The sequence below is a fragment of the Glycine soja genome, chromosome 16 (assembly GCF_004193775.1).
Source record: "Glycine soja cultivar W05 chromosome 16, ASM419377v2, whole genome shotgun sequence".
In the NCBI taxonomy this organism is placed as follows: Eukaryota; Viridiplantae; Streptophyta; class Magnoliopsida; order Fabales; family Fabaceae; genus Glycine; species Glycine soja.
This window is the reverse complement of record NC_041017.1, coordinates 14,661,486-14,675,188: the sequence shown is the minus strand read 5'-3', so window position 1 is coordinate 14,675,188 and position 13,703 is coordinate 14,661,486. Positions and strand designations below refer to the sequence as shown.

The window sequence follows — 13,703 nt, the reverse complement described above, 5'->3', positions numbered from 1 at the left end:
ACAGCACCAAACCACAAGACAATGGAGGACATACATGGAGAAGAAGATGAAGAACAAGGAATTAAAGTGAATTGATCGAACAAAAAGATAGAGGAAGCAAAAGAACATCACCTACATGAAGATGCTCTGATACCACATGATGTAGCTCCATGTAGAGCTTGTAGGCCTTGGATCTTCTCCATCAATGGAGTCCTTTGCTTCTTGTAGATCATGGCAGCGGAATGAAGATGGAAGAAAGAATATTGGAGACGCCACTTCAAGGAGAAGATGAGCCAAGAAGAAGTTCACCACCATAGGAAGCCGTGGATAAGAGCTTCAAGGTAGGAGAATATGAGTGGAGGGAGAGGGATAGAAAGAGCACGAAATTTTGTGTCTCAAATGAGGTTTGAACTTTGAAGTGTAATTCTCAAATGATCAAAGTTGAAAAAATGCACACACATGGCCTCTATTTATAGCCTAAGTGTCACACAAAATTGGAGGGAAATTTGAATTTCACTTGAATTTGAAATTGAATTTATGGAGCCAAATTTTGGAGCCAAAATTTCACTAAATATGATCAGTGAATTTTAGCTATGGTTCAACCTACTAATCCAAGATCAAGTCCAAGATTCTCCACTAACTGTGCTTAGGTGTCATGAGGCATGTAAAGCATGAAGGACATGCACAAAGTGTGACTATATGATGTGGCAATGGAGTGTAGCAAGCAAATGCTCACCTCCCCCTCTAAAATTTAATTGGATTAGGCTTCTCCCAATTCAATTAAATTTATTTCCCAACACACACATCAAATACCCACTTAATGCATGTGAAATTACAAAACTACCCCTAATACAAAAACTAGTCTAGGTGCCCTAAAATACAAGGGCTGAAAAATACTACATTTCTAGGGTACCCTACCTATATTATGGATCTCTAAATACAAGGCCCAAAAATAATGAAATTTTAATCTAATATGTACAAAGATAAGTGGGCTCATACTTAGCCCATGGGTCTGAAATCTACCCTAAGACTCATGAGAATCCTAGGGCCTTCTCTTACATCTCTGGCCCAATATTCTTGGAGTCTTCTATCCAATGCCCTTGGGAGGTAGGATTGCATCACTAGATGTGTGCTTGAATGCATGGGCATAAAGTTATCATCCTATGTCTAGCAATGATTTCATTATGATATCTTTTCTTTTTGTTTTATTAGAAGTTATCCTATGTCGAGCGTCTAACCCCTAAAACTAATACATGCATATCTTCTTTATATTTTTTATTAAGAGTTACCCTTTGTCGAGCACCTAACCCGTAATATAATGCAAAGATGAATAATGCATGAAATATAAATAGAAAAGATAATAGGATAGAAAACACCTGTTGCATTGATAAATATGAAGTACATCATACATCTCTTTGGCTTTTTAGGCCTGCCAGGACATAACTAGGGGTTTAGCCTCTCATGGTCATTGAAGACCTTACACTGAAATGGGGGTATAAGAATTGGTGGAGGAGAAGGGATGGAAGAAGGGAATAGAAAAAATGATGAGAGAGAGATAAGAGAATTCCCTAAGGAAGAGTTCTTAGGCTTTGGTATGTATGAGAGTGCTCTGAGACTTCGTGTGTTGTTTCTTCTTGGCTTGACTCTCTTTTTATAATTTTTTAAGTGGACTTGGGCCTTCATACTCGTGCTTAGCATGCTCTGCTTGATCAGCGCAGATGCATGTTTTCGCGCTTAACGCCAGTGCTAGTTTGCGCGCTAAGCACGCCTTTGGACTGGACCTGATGTTGAATCCTCAATTTTTCTTCATAATTCTTGTAGCTTTTTGCTTTTAGTCCCTCCAATTTTTATATCTGTAGCCAAAATTTGGAAAAACATCAATTCTTAAAGCTTTTCATCCAGAAACATATTCCAGGGGCACAAAGAAGAACAATTCTTTAAATCAAGAAGATTACTATTCTTGTTCGTGTGGCTTTCTCTGAACTAATGAAGCGGTCACAAAATTCACGAATCAATTGCATGCTCTCAGTCATTTCAATTCCACCTTCCCCATCACCTGTGATGTAATGAGTGAGATGAATCAATTTCCATTTAGATTGAAACAATGATAAAACAGGGCTCAAACCAAAAAAATGAAACTGAAACATGTAGAACCTGGCACAGACCCGAGTCCAGCTGTGGGAAACTCAATCTCCTGTTTTTTTTTTTTATCAGCAAAAGTATTATATATATATAAATGGGAGTACCAGAGGTACTAATGTTACAGAATAGGTTTATAGGAAACCTACTGGATCCAGTAGGGATTTCGACCTTATAGGATCCAAGCTAGTTACCATATGTACCAATATACAATCCATCAACTAATGAGCTGTCCTATTTACCAAAACCTACATTTAGATTACTAGACCATTGGTTGTGGTGCATTACAAAATCTGTCTCCCTTGCTCTAAGCCATGACCATACTAGGAACACTGCATCTTCCAACAACTTGCTTCCATTGAAAGAATCATTTGAAAAGATGATTCTGTTTCTGTGCTGCCAAATGGTCCAGGTTAAGATGGTTTCATTACAGGCTCTATAATAGATTAGCTCCTCACTTTAGTGTGTGCAACTTTAGTTATGGATTCCTAATTCCTAATAAAACTACTATCATATGTTACTCACCATTAGCTGTCTGTTATCCTTTATAGCCAAATCTGCAGCTACTCTGGCCTGTTGGTTGATTCAATAACAAAGACACCAATCTTAGTGTTCAATTAGCATGTGTCTGAGTGTACATGATACACAACTATAAGTCCAACCATTTTTTCTTATATTGTTTAGGGTGGTTTAAATACCTTTTCCATTCTTGTAAATATACTACTTGTTTTCACTTTTAATCTTTGTAATTTTCTTTCTTTTGTTTATAATCCCAATAATGTTGAAACTTTCTGTTTTTATTCTTCTATTACAAAAAAATGCTTATGCGACTCCTTCGAAGTGTTGCCACATAGGAATGCCACGTTACAAATTGCTTACATAGCAACATTAGATGGAACCAAATAAATGTTTATCTAAAGGAGACTGATGAAATATTTGAATATTTCCTGGATTATGACTACAAAAATTGCATATTTGTAGGTTCGAAAAGGTGTTGAAACCTTTTTTATTGAGTAAAATTTACCTGCTCTGTCGATCAACACAGGATTGACATATAGCAAATTAACAAAACCACCACTACATCGGTCCATCAATATCAAAGTTGAATGTTGCAATGAACAAAAGATTGGTGCAAAGGGAGGACAATGAAACACTTACTTGTTCCAGAAGCTCAGAGTAATCAGCAGGGAAAGGTACATCAGTCTCAACAGAGGCATTACCATCTTTCGATACAGAACATGTTGCTGTTTTTCGGATTCTGGGTGCCACTGAAGAAGCAGTAGCTGCTCTAATTCTGATAACCCCATCATTTTTCAGGGAAAAAGTTTCCAACTTGGCACCCTACAGGTTCAGATTAGCATTCTGGTACAGTGGAAGGGAATTTTGGAGCAAAATTTTAAGAAAATTAAGCCTTCTTTATTTCTGCTATTTTTGTAATTTTTCTGGCAATTGGGTAAGAGTGTTCAAGAAGATTTTCAAATACTCTCGGATAAGCTTAGTAAAATGCAGGAGAAAATTTATTGGAAAATCACGATGGCTAGCTAAGTTTCAAAGCCAAGTACATTCTGTTGTAATGTCAAATGGAAATTAAAAAGACACGGAAGGAGGAGCTGTTGTGATGTCACGAGCTATTGAACCCTAAGAATTGATCCACAAGCTTAGCCACACAGTTGGCAAGTGTATCAGCTGCTTCCTGTGTGGATGCCTCAGCATACACACGAACAACATCTTCAGTGCCAGATGGTCGCACAAAGCATCGACCTTGGGGGTTCTTAGCTGTAAATGCAGAAGAGGAAAGAGTATCAAGCTGCAATATTAGTAAACTGAAATTCTGCACTTTAATCTTTCACACTAAAAGGCTTTCATGGATGGATGAAACTGACAAATATCTCGCAGTCAGTGCAATTTTGCCAAGCCACTTGGACTTGATAACAGTAATAGTATAATCCCATAAACAACAAGACACCAACTTTTCAGAAATATAACATTCAATTTTGGTATTATTTAGGCCTCCTTGCCTCCCTCACTCTGCCCATTCTTGGTGGTTTCACAAATAAAAGCAAACAAGCAATGATAAAACCAAAAAACAATGTTGTCTTTGAACAAAACAATGCAATATATACACATTACAAAAACAAGCCTCCAACAAATCTTGCAAAATTGGTGTGGAGAAATGTCACTAGCCTCCCTCTCCCTTCGGCCTCCTTCAATCAGTGGGGAGAAGTGCAACTGGTCTCAATGTCAGAAGGAGTGGTGCCATACTATGTTACTACATTTTTCTTTTCATTAATCTTAGACACTTGTTGAATCAATGTGAAAGTTGGTAAAACACATTGGTAATTCAAACAAACATGTCGCACAAATTGAAAAGAAGGAATTGAAAAAAGATACCAGTTTCTTCATTTATGGCTTCTTGTAGACCCGGAGGGCTCACAACCACAGTTTCTGCATTTGTTGTAACAACAGCCGTTCTGTCAGCAACTTTGACCTGACAGTTGAGAAAAGCCAAACCAAGCATTAATTTCTGAATTTCCATGAATTAATTAGTAAAAACAAATAAATTGACACTAGAATGATAATCACATATATTACATTGGCACATGCATGCTAAGGGAGGGAAGATTAAAATATTTAAATTGAATAGTAACTTCAATCCATATGCTAAGGGAGGGACCACACTATATTTTCTTATAAATAAGTTTCTGACAGCAGTGCAAAAAATTCTAGTTACAGAAAAGATAAAAGATAATAATGATTGACCTTGAGCTGCTTGCTGGGTAAATCATGATAAAGTTCATTCCATTTATTTATTGACCATCCCATATGCTGTAATATGACTTCCACCAAGAGAAATCCACTCAAAGCATCTCCAACAGCTTGATTGATCAACTTACTAAGAGCCAATAATCTCAGAGCAGCTTTTTCCCCTTCTGAACCTAAAACTAACAATCACACATTTATGTTTAGTTGAATCTTGTAAGTGAAGTGAAAATAGTCAGAAACCTCAGAACAAACCTTTGGATCCTAAAGAAATCTCATTAGTTCTAGCCTCCAACGACTCTATGAAAGATTCTGAAAATAAGACAGTTCCATGGCCATTTCCCTCAAAGTAGATACCAATATCAAATTCGGTGGCTTTTTCATGCAGATATTTCACTCCAGTTGGAGTAAAATTGACTTCAAGTCCCAACAGTTTAAGGTAATTAGTAGATGCCCCATTTGCATAAGCAGTCTGTATGACACCAACATGGGCTTGGTGGCAATTTTTCATGTCTTCTTTCTCATTAAGAAAGCTTAGTTGCTCCCTAATAAATAAGGCAAACAGGGATAGTATCTTGTCCCCATCAACAAGGTCAATCCTACCACTGCTTTTAGGTGGCACAATAAAATAAACAAGCCGATCAGCATCTCCATCCAAACTAACACACCTACAAACTAGAACTAGCTCCATTAGTAAAGACCATAATAAAGAACACCAATATAACAACACTAAAAGAATACATATACTAAAATGGTAGGGCTAACTTATCCAGCTTTCAGTAAGACCTCCTCCTACTTCCCCTAACCTGCACATATCACAGACACCCTCCCCCCTACCAATTAAAAATGGAAAAAAAAATTACTTACAAGCCAGAAGCCTAGTCCTTTTAAGTCGAATGTTTTTGTTTATTATTTTTTTTAAGTGAAATTATTTCAAGGATTATGTTAACAACTATCAATTCATGGTTACAAATTTGTAAGTTTCAATGAACAACAAGCCTTCCATTTCTACAATTGTGGTTGGAAATACTTGCGGTAAGGTCACCATGCAGAATTGCAGACTGATTAAATTGTTAGAAAGAAAATCTAAACATATTTATTGAATATTACTGGGATGCAGATATACACTTCATAATTTCATATTAGTATAGAAATGTCAAGCAGCATGCCTTGCCTGCATGAACTTCACTTCTAACACAAGATTATCAGCAGACTAACCTTATCCCAGTGTCTTTAGAACCAAAGTTGTTTGGAAGAACCTTCTCTTTTTGCACATAATCAGCACCAACTCCATCATTCAGTACTCCTCCATCTTCACTGCTGTTTCGAACCTCAATAATAAAATCATTCAACAATTTCCCTAAATCTTTAAGTTTCACTCAACTAACCCCATTAGATCCATCCACGACCACTTTGTCGTTCACCCCATCAAACTTACATTTTTCAGCTGGGATCAAATCCACTAAGCACCTGATCCAATCACACAATGACCCTAAAAGGATGTGCTCATTGATGGTTTAAAAATCAATAAAAGAAAGGAACAACATGAAGCAATGTTCATCTACCACAAGAATATCAGGATTGGACTAACCTGAATGAGCTTGAAAGCTGTTCAAAGTAATCCTGCTCTGAAGCTTTCATACCCTTATTTCTAGCACGAACCATCCAATGCAATTGTGGAGTTGTCAAGATTCCCATATCCGTCGCAACAGCTCCAACAATTGAAGTGACACCCTTCATTTTCATTCAATTATATGTAATTAAAATCCACTCATTAAAATAAAAGATGGTAGAATTTCCCAATCATATATGATTCTCAAGGTTTTAAATTGAGGTTTTAGTTTCATCGAGTTTATTGACATTGAGGGAATAGCAGACAAATGCAGCTTATGCAACCACAATTGCGGTCGCAAATACTCCAAATACCTTGACATTGCTGCTGAAATCATAGTAGCAGGCCATTTTCTAAAATTATGATGACTCTTATACCCTCAAGGTTATAAAAAAGGGTCTGCAACAGTGATTTCAGCCACAACGTCACGATTTTTGGGGTGTTTGGTTGTCTTCAACCCAACTGTGACCAACTTGACCGCATTTGTCCACACAATGTCAAGGAGCGCAAAGAAACTGTGATTGTAATTTAAAACCTTGCTCATGCCTGTTTAGCTGCTTGAAGCAAAGCATCTCCACTTGGTCTCGTGTCTCTCCCCAAAAGCACTTCGACTTGCCAGTCCCCATCCACCGAGATTCCTTCTTTCTCCACGAATTCATTTATCAACTGTACATAACCACATTCGCCAAACACGGTTTCAACAAAAAAGATAGTGTGGGAAGAAATTATTAGTGTTAAGCTAACTAACCAGGAGGAGGTGTTGGGGAGAAGGGGCGTTGGCGAGGGCGTCGACGAAGGGTTCCCAATGCTGAGAGAGCATGCCGCCACTTGCGTAAGCGATTTTGACTCCATTATCGGAGACTTTGTTGTGTGAGGCGGTGATCATGAGACCAATGACGGAGCGAGTCTTGAGCGATCTAAGGGCTGCAAGGATTCCCACTCTGTACACCGTCGATTGGAGAAGTGATGCATCGGCTCTGAAGCCCCCAGTGCCGTACGATAGCTTCACTCCTTTGGGGGGCCAAAAGTGAGAAGCTGAGCTGAGAAGCAAACACTGTTGTTCTTCGTTCATGGCGGAGCACACATAGATTGCTTGTTTAGATCTTCACTCCTTTTGGTGTGTTTTGTGCAAATGTTAGTTTGTTAGAATGACTTGGGGGAATTCGAATTTGCAATCTCTTCCCCTCCCTTCTTTCTTTCCCAGCCGAGGGCTAACTTTAAATCTCCCCGTTTTGTTTTGTTTTTCAGCACCGCGATCTGGATTAGCATGGAAGCACTCGATCGATGTGGGAGCGGGCGTGATCGACGCGGATTGCAGGGGTCCCGTAGGGGTGATACTGTTCAACCATTAAGACACTGATTTTGAAGTAAAAGTTGGTGACAGGGTTGCACAGATGATAATCCAGCAGATCGTGATGCCGGAGGTTGTTGAGGTTCAGGATTTGGATTCTACACTCAGAGCTGAAGGTGGCTTCGGATCCACTGGAGTTTAGGAATAGATATAGTTTTAACAAAAAAGGGAATAAACCGCAGCCGGAAACTATTATAAGTTAATAATTTTTATTCGTTGATTTAGTTTTAATTCTTATTAATTGTTTTTTATTAGAGAAAATAAATTATGCATTCTAGTATAAATTATACACAATTTATTAATTTTATTAATTAAATAAAATAATTTAAATAATAATTTATGTTTAATAAATTTATTATTTTTTAAAATAATTCAAAAAATAACTTATAATAATTAGATGACGATACACACATTTTTAATCATGACATTTTCTTTTGAGAATGACATCTCAAGGTAACTAATTATTCATTATTTTTTCATTGCTATATCGAGAGAAATTTTTTAAATTTTCAAGGACATGATGTTGTGTGTTTCCTTTACACGTTTGTGTGCGATGATGATTGCTAAAAGTTCCCCATTTTCTATGTTCTTGTATGCCAACCGCATGTGTTTGAGAAACCTCGCTTGGTATTTCTTTGTTGAATCACTCATCATTCTGTCATGAGTAATTGTGATTCATAGTTATACTTTCCATATTCTTCATGTTTGTTCTGTGGTGATAGCATTTCACATGATACATAGATCAATCCTTTCTTACGAATATAAATATTTGGTGAATGGATGGATCTGCGATTCACTTTTTTCTAGCTGAGACCAAGAAGGATTTTGCACCCAAAATTATATATCCTGTTTGAGTTGCATTTTCTTGTCTTGGATATTAAAACAAGAGCCCTTATTTGCGATTGTTCATAATTTTGAACCTCTGGAAAAACCTAAAAAAAATCAAGAAAAAAAGCACGAATCTTGGAGTCATATACATATACTGTAAGCGAAAAAGGCCAATTACTATTAGCCAAGCTTCTCCTATAATATTAAGTTGTGTTAAGGTACTTCACTGCCCCAATTCCCTACATGGTAGGTGCAAAAAGTCCATCGATGTTTGGATCTGACAAAGTCTATTGGAAACATTAGAAGGGTAATCCCAGAGCAAGTTTGTCGGGTTGCACCCCTATCTGAATCCATTTTGTGACCCCTTGGTCTGCAATGAATTGACCTCTTGAGCTATTCAAAGGAGAAGGTGGGTGTGTGGATGTTGGATACCCATCTTAGGTGAAGAGGTCATAGGTCATTACATTGACAAAAGTCCAAATTGGTTGCTATGTATTGGTCTGGGAGGTTTTGCAATGGGGTGATCTGGTCAGAGCCAGCCACGGCAGCAGTCATAACAGTAATGGTGGTTTGTCAGAATACTAGTAGTCATCTTTGATGCATATGATATTGTATCTAAGTTTTGTTCTCTGAGAAATATCCAAGAGGCAATAATCAGTTACTGGGTATTGGTTTACATGCCTTTACTGTTACAGCTATGTGAATTAACTCTCAATGCCCAAACTAGGGAATAATGCATGTGTGTGACATGCCAAATTCTTTATTATAATTCTCACATTACTGGCTTCTTGTTTAACTGATCAACCGTAGAGGGGCTGGCATACTTATAGATGAGATATGATTTGCATTGTTAGACATAAAAACTGCTATGTCCTTCACGTTCACCCAACAGTTTATGATTTTGAAACAGTTAGCTTATGGCAAGGTATGAAATCCTCTACAATTACATCTTAGTCCAGAACTCGATCCTTGATATATTCATTCTTCTAAATAGAAGTTAAATTTCAGGATAAGGGAAGGTACTTCTGTTTATTATCTATGTTTTAAATAAAAAGGACTCTTGTGGGGACACTTCACTTAGACATATAAACCATTTATGTGTCTTACGCTATGGCTTATGCTTTTGGTATAGTTGGCTACTGGGTTCTTGACATGCTTCGTGAAGAAATTTTAGCATATAGGCATATCCTACTTTATCATTCACAGTACACCTTGTACTTGTCACTCATTACTTTCTTGTTGTGTCAGCGGCCAGAGTTCTCTCACCAGTCTTGCTCCACTTGAAGCTGTGCTCTTTGATATAGATGGAACTCTTTGTGATTCTGATCCGCTCCACTATTATGCCTTCTGTGAGATGCTTCTAGAGGTAGTGTGTCTTTTCTTAGTAGAAAACTTTTAACGCAACATATGGAAAAATAAATATATTTTTTTGTTGCAATATTCCTTTTACAGTATTTATAAATCACCATAACTAGGAACATAATCAGTAGCTATTAAAAAACTAAAGTTTCTGTGATTGTCAGATTGGTTTTAATGGAGGTGTTCCTATATCAGAGGAATTCTTTATTGAGACTGTTGCTGGCAAACACAATGATGATATAGCCTTGGTTCTCTTTCCTGGTGATCTGGAATGAGTTTTAAAGCTTGTGAATGATAAGGAAGCCATGTTCTGAAGGTAAACAATGCTTACTTTCGTGCACTTTCTCTTTCTCGACCCTTCCCCCATGTAGTCCATTTGAAGCTTTAGCCATTTCCCTGATGGATTGCCCAGATTGGCCGTAGAGCAACTGAAGCCTTTGAATGGTCTTGATAAAGTGAGGAAATGGATTGAAAATCATGGGCTGAAGAGAGCTGCAGTTACCAAAGCTCCAAGAGCAAATGCAGAACTCATGATCTCAATACTCGTTCTCTCATATTTCTTCGATGTTGTCATTATTGGTGGTGAATGTGAACATGTCAAGCCTCATCCAGACCCTTACCTGAAAGGTCTCGAAGCTCTGAAGGCATCAAAGGACCACACATTTGTTGGAAAGAAAATTGCTAGAAAATCTCAGCATTGTTAGAAAAAAAATCTCGAATTGTTAGAATTGCAGACTGATTAAATTGTTAGAAAGAAAATCTCAAATTATTTATTGGAATATTACTGCGATGCAGATATACACTTCATAATTTCATATTAGTATAGAAATGTCAAGCAGCATGCCTGCATGAACTTCACTTCTAACACAAGATTATCTGTAGACTAACCTTATCCCAATGTCTTCAGAACCAAAGCTGATTGGAAGAACCTTCTCTTTCTGCACATAATTAGCACCAACTCCATCATTCAGTACTCCTCCATCTTCACTGCTATTTCGAACCTCAATAATAAAACCATTCAACAATTTCCCTAAATCTTTAAGTTTCACTCAACTAACCCCATTAGATCCATCCACGACCACTTTGTCGTTCACCCCATCAAACTTACATTTTTCAGCTGGGATCAAATCCACTAAGCACCTGATCCAATCACACAATGACCCTAAAAGGATGTGCTCAGTGATGATTTAAAAATCAAAAAAAGAAAGGAACAACATGAAGCAATGTTCATCTACCACAAGAATATCAGGATTGGACTAACCTGAATGAGCTTGAAAGTTGTTCAAAGTAATCCTGCTCTGAAGCTTTCATATCCTTATTTCTAGCACGAACCATCCAATGCAATTGTGGAGTTGTCAAGATTCCCATATCCGTCGCAACAACTCCAACAATTGAAGTGACGCCCTTCATTTCCATCCAATTATATGTAATTAAAATCCACTCAATAAAATAAAAGATGGTAGAATTTCCCAATCATTTATGATTCTCAAGGTTTTAAATTGTGGTTGTAGTTTCATCGAGTTTATTGACATTGCAGGGAATAGCAAACAAATGCAACTCATGTAACCACAATTGTGGTCGCAAATACTCCAAATACCTTGACATTGCTACTGAAATCACAGTAGTGAACCATTTTCTAAAATTATGATGACTCTTATACCCTCAAGCTGATAAAAAAGGGTTTGCAGCAGTGATTTCAGCCACAACGTCACGATTTTTGCGGTGTCTGGTTGTCTGCAACCCAACTGTGACCACATTAGCCACATTTGTCCACGCAATGTCAAGGAATGCGAAGAAACTATGACTGTAATTTAAAACCTTGCTCATGCCGGTTTAGCTGCTTGAAGCAAAGCATCTCCACTTGGTCTCATGTCTCTCCCCAAAAGCACTTCAACTTGCCAGTCCCCATCCACCGAGATCCCTTCTTTGTCGACGAATTCATTTATCAACTGTACATAACCACATTCGCCAAACACGGTTTCAACAAAAAGGGTAGTGTGGGATGAAATTATTGGTGCTAAGCTAACTAACCAGGAGGATGTGTTGGGGAGAAGAGGCGTTGGCGAGGGCATTGGCGAAGGGTTCCCATTGCTGAGAGAGCATGTCGCCGCTTGGGTCAACGATTTTGACTCCGTTATCAGAGACTTTGTTGTGTGAGCTGGTGATCATGAGGCCGATGACGAAGCGGGTCTTGAGCGATCTAAGGGCTGCAAGGATTCCCACTCTTTACACCGTCGATTGGAGAAGTGATGCATCGGCCCTGAAGCCCGCAGTGTCGTATGATAACTTCACTCCCTTGGGGGGCCAGAAGCGAGAAGCTGAGCTGAGAAGCAGACACTGTTGTTCTTCGTTCATGGCGGACCACACACAAATTGCTTGTTTAGATCTTCTCAATGTCTCGTTCTCTCTAGTTTATGTCCAGAGTAACAACTTACTGGAAATAAATAAATTAAAAAAAAACAAATACCCATTTTTTTTTTCTAAAACATAGATAACTTTAAATTTATTTTTTGAATGTACTTTTTGCGATAAAACATTCGAGATTACGAGAAATTCACATTTGTCTTATTGTTAATGTTATGTTTCTCTTTTCTTTTCGCCTGTTCAGTTTCTTACTCCCAATATAACATATTGTCACTGTTATGTTGCGTTATGTTCCATTAATTCGTAGTAACTATTTTTCAGGTTGAGGAATTATTATAAATCGTTCCTTCTCATTTGGGTTAGACATTTTTTTACCACAGTCCCAATGGAGTTAGGATCCCAAAATACCTATCACTTAGGTCCAAACTACTTTGGAAATACACACACATAATAATAATACTATGTATGTATCGGTTTACTTGGGAATGTTGTGTTAAGTTGCATCGTTTTCCCAGTTTTGGCATAAGAATCTATGATACTACTAATAGTTTGGCTGTGTATAAAACAACTGATTCTACTTTTAAGGAAGAACAAATTGGATGGGTTAGTTGGAAAGAAAAGATTTTTTATGCCAAATGCTTTTGGCCCCAAAAACTCTAATTTTCCAGTTCATTCTCTAATTTTTGGTTTAGTAACCTACTGCTTCAATATTTGTTGAAAAGCCAAGCAGTGTAGGTTAACATAAAATAGAATAGAAGCTCTTGACATTCATTTGATGCAATAGTGGATGTCTACATTTAGGGTCATCCTTCCTGTTAGAGTATAATTTCTCTGTTTTGTTGCGTATGTCGTTTACTTCTGAATCCTTGAAAACAAAAAATTAAGTAATACTACAATAAAGTGTAGTGTATCTTTTTTATAGATATCAATAAAATTAATAAAATATGAAATACAAATAGAAAATGTTTATTTTTTCAAACCAATGATGTCCTTAGATTTTAGGAACGTCTAAAAGAACTTTATAGTTTGTGGAACTTATTTATAAGTTACAAAGTTTAGTTAAGTTTATGAAGTACTAGCATGATTGATTAAGTTCCTTTTAAGAAAAACATGGTTTGTTAAATTTGGCACACAAATATTTGGCCAAAATGGAAGCAAAGCAAGAAAAATGGATGTGCGTCCCACTCCTAACTATCCTTCCTCAAGATTAGAAATTTTTCACTTGCAGAGTGTATGCTGTCCACACTCCACAAATTATTTCAATTCCTAATCCCACTACACTGTATAAATGTGAATTAGTAACCAAGGACA

At 37.3% G+C, this 13,703-nt stretch overlaps 1 protein-coding gene and 1 pseudogene across 2 annotated transcripts; both read right to left on the bottom strand.

Annotated features, from left to right (window-relative positions):
• Positions 1-1,342: 1,342 nt before the first annotated feature.
• On the bottom strand, positions 1,343-8,015 carry LOC114389091 (annotated as a pseudogene).
• Positions 8,016-10,600: 2,585 nt separating this feature from the next.
• On the bottom strand, positions 10,601-11,568 carry LOC114389014 (phosphoacetylglucosamine mutase-like). Of its 2 annotated transcripts, none has more exons than XR_003661673.1 (2): positions 11,290-11,568; positions 10,601-11,190 (listed from the first exon to the last, which is right to left on the bottom strand). XR_003661673.1 is itself a non-coding variant. In XM_028349594.1 (2 exons), the coding sequence occupies exons 1-2, from the start codon at positions 11,442-11,444 to the stop codon at positions 11,078-11,080; spliced, it is 246 nt and encodes an 81-aa protein (XP_028205395.1). In that variant the 5' UTR covers positions 11,445-11,568; the 3' UTR covers positions 10,601-11,077. The 2 variants fall into 2 exon arrangements, 1 of the variants encoding a protein (XP_028205395.1); XM_028349594.1 differs by having other exon boundaries at positions 10,601-11,168.
• Between the last annotated feature and the right edge of the window lie 2,135 nt (positions 11,569-13,703).

Excerpts from the sequence above, each read along its gene's own strand:
- LOC114389014 (XM_028349594.1), bottom strand. The coding sequence starts at position 11,444 with ATGGAAATGAAGGGCGTCACTTCAATTGTTGGAGTTGTTGCGACGGAT. Across the intron at positions 11,169-11,289 it reads CAACTTTCAAGCTCATTCAG|GTGCTTAGTGGATTTGATCC; the intron begins GTTAGTCCAATC and ends TGATTGGATCAG.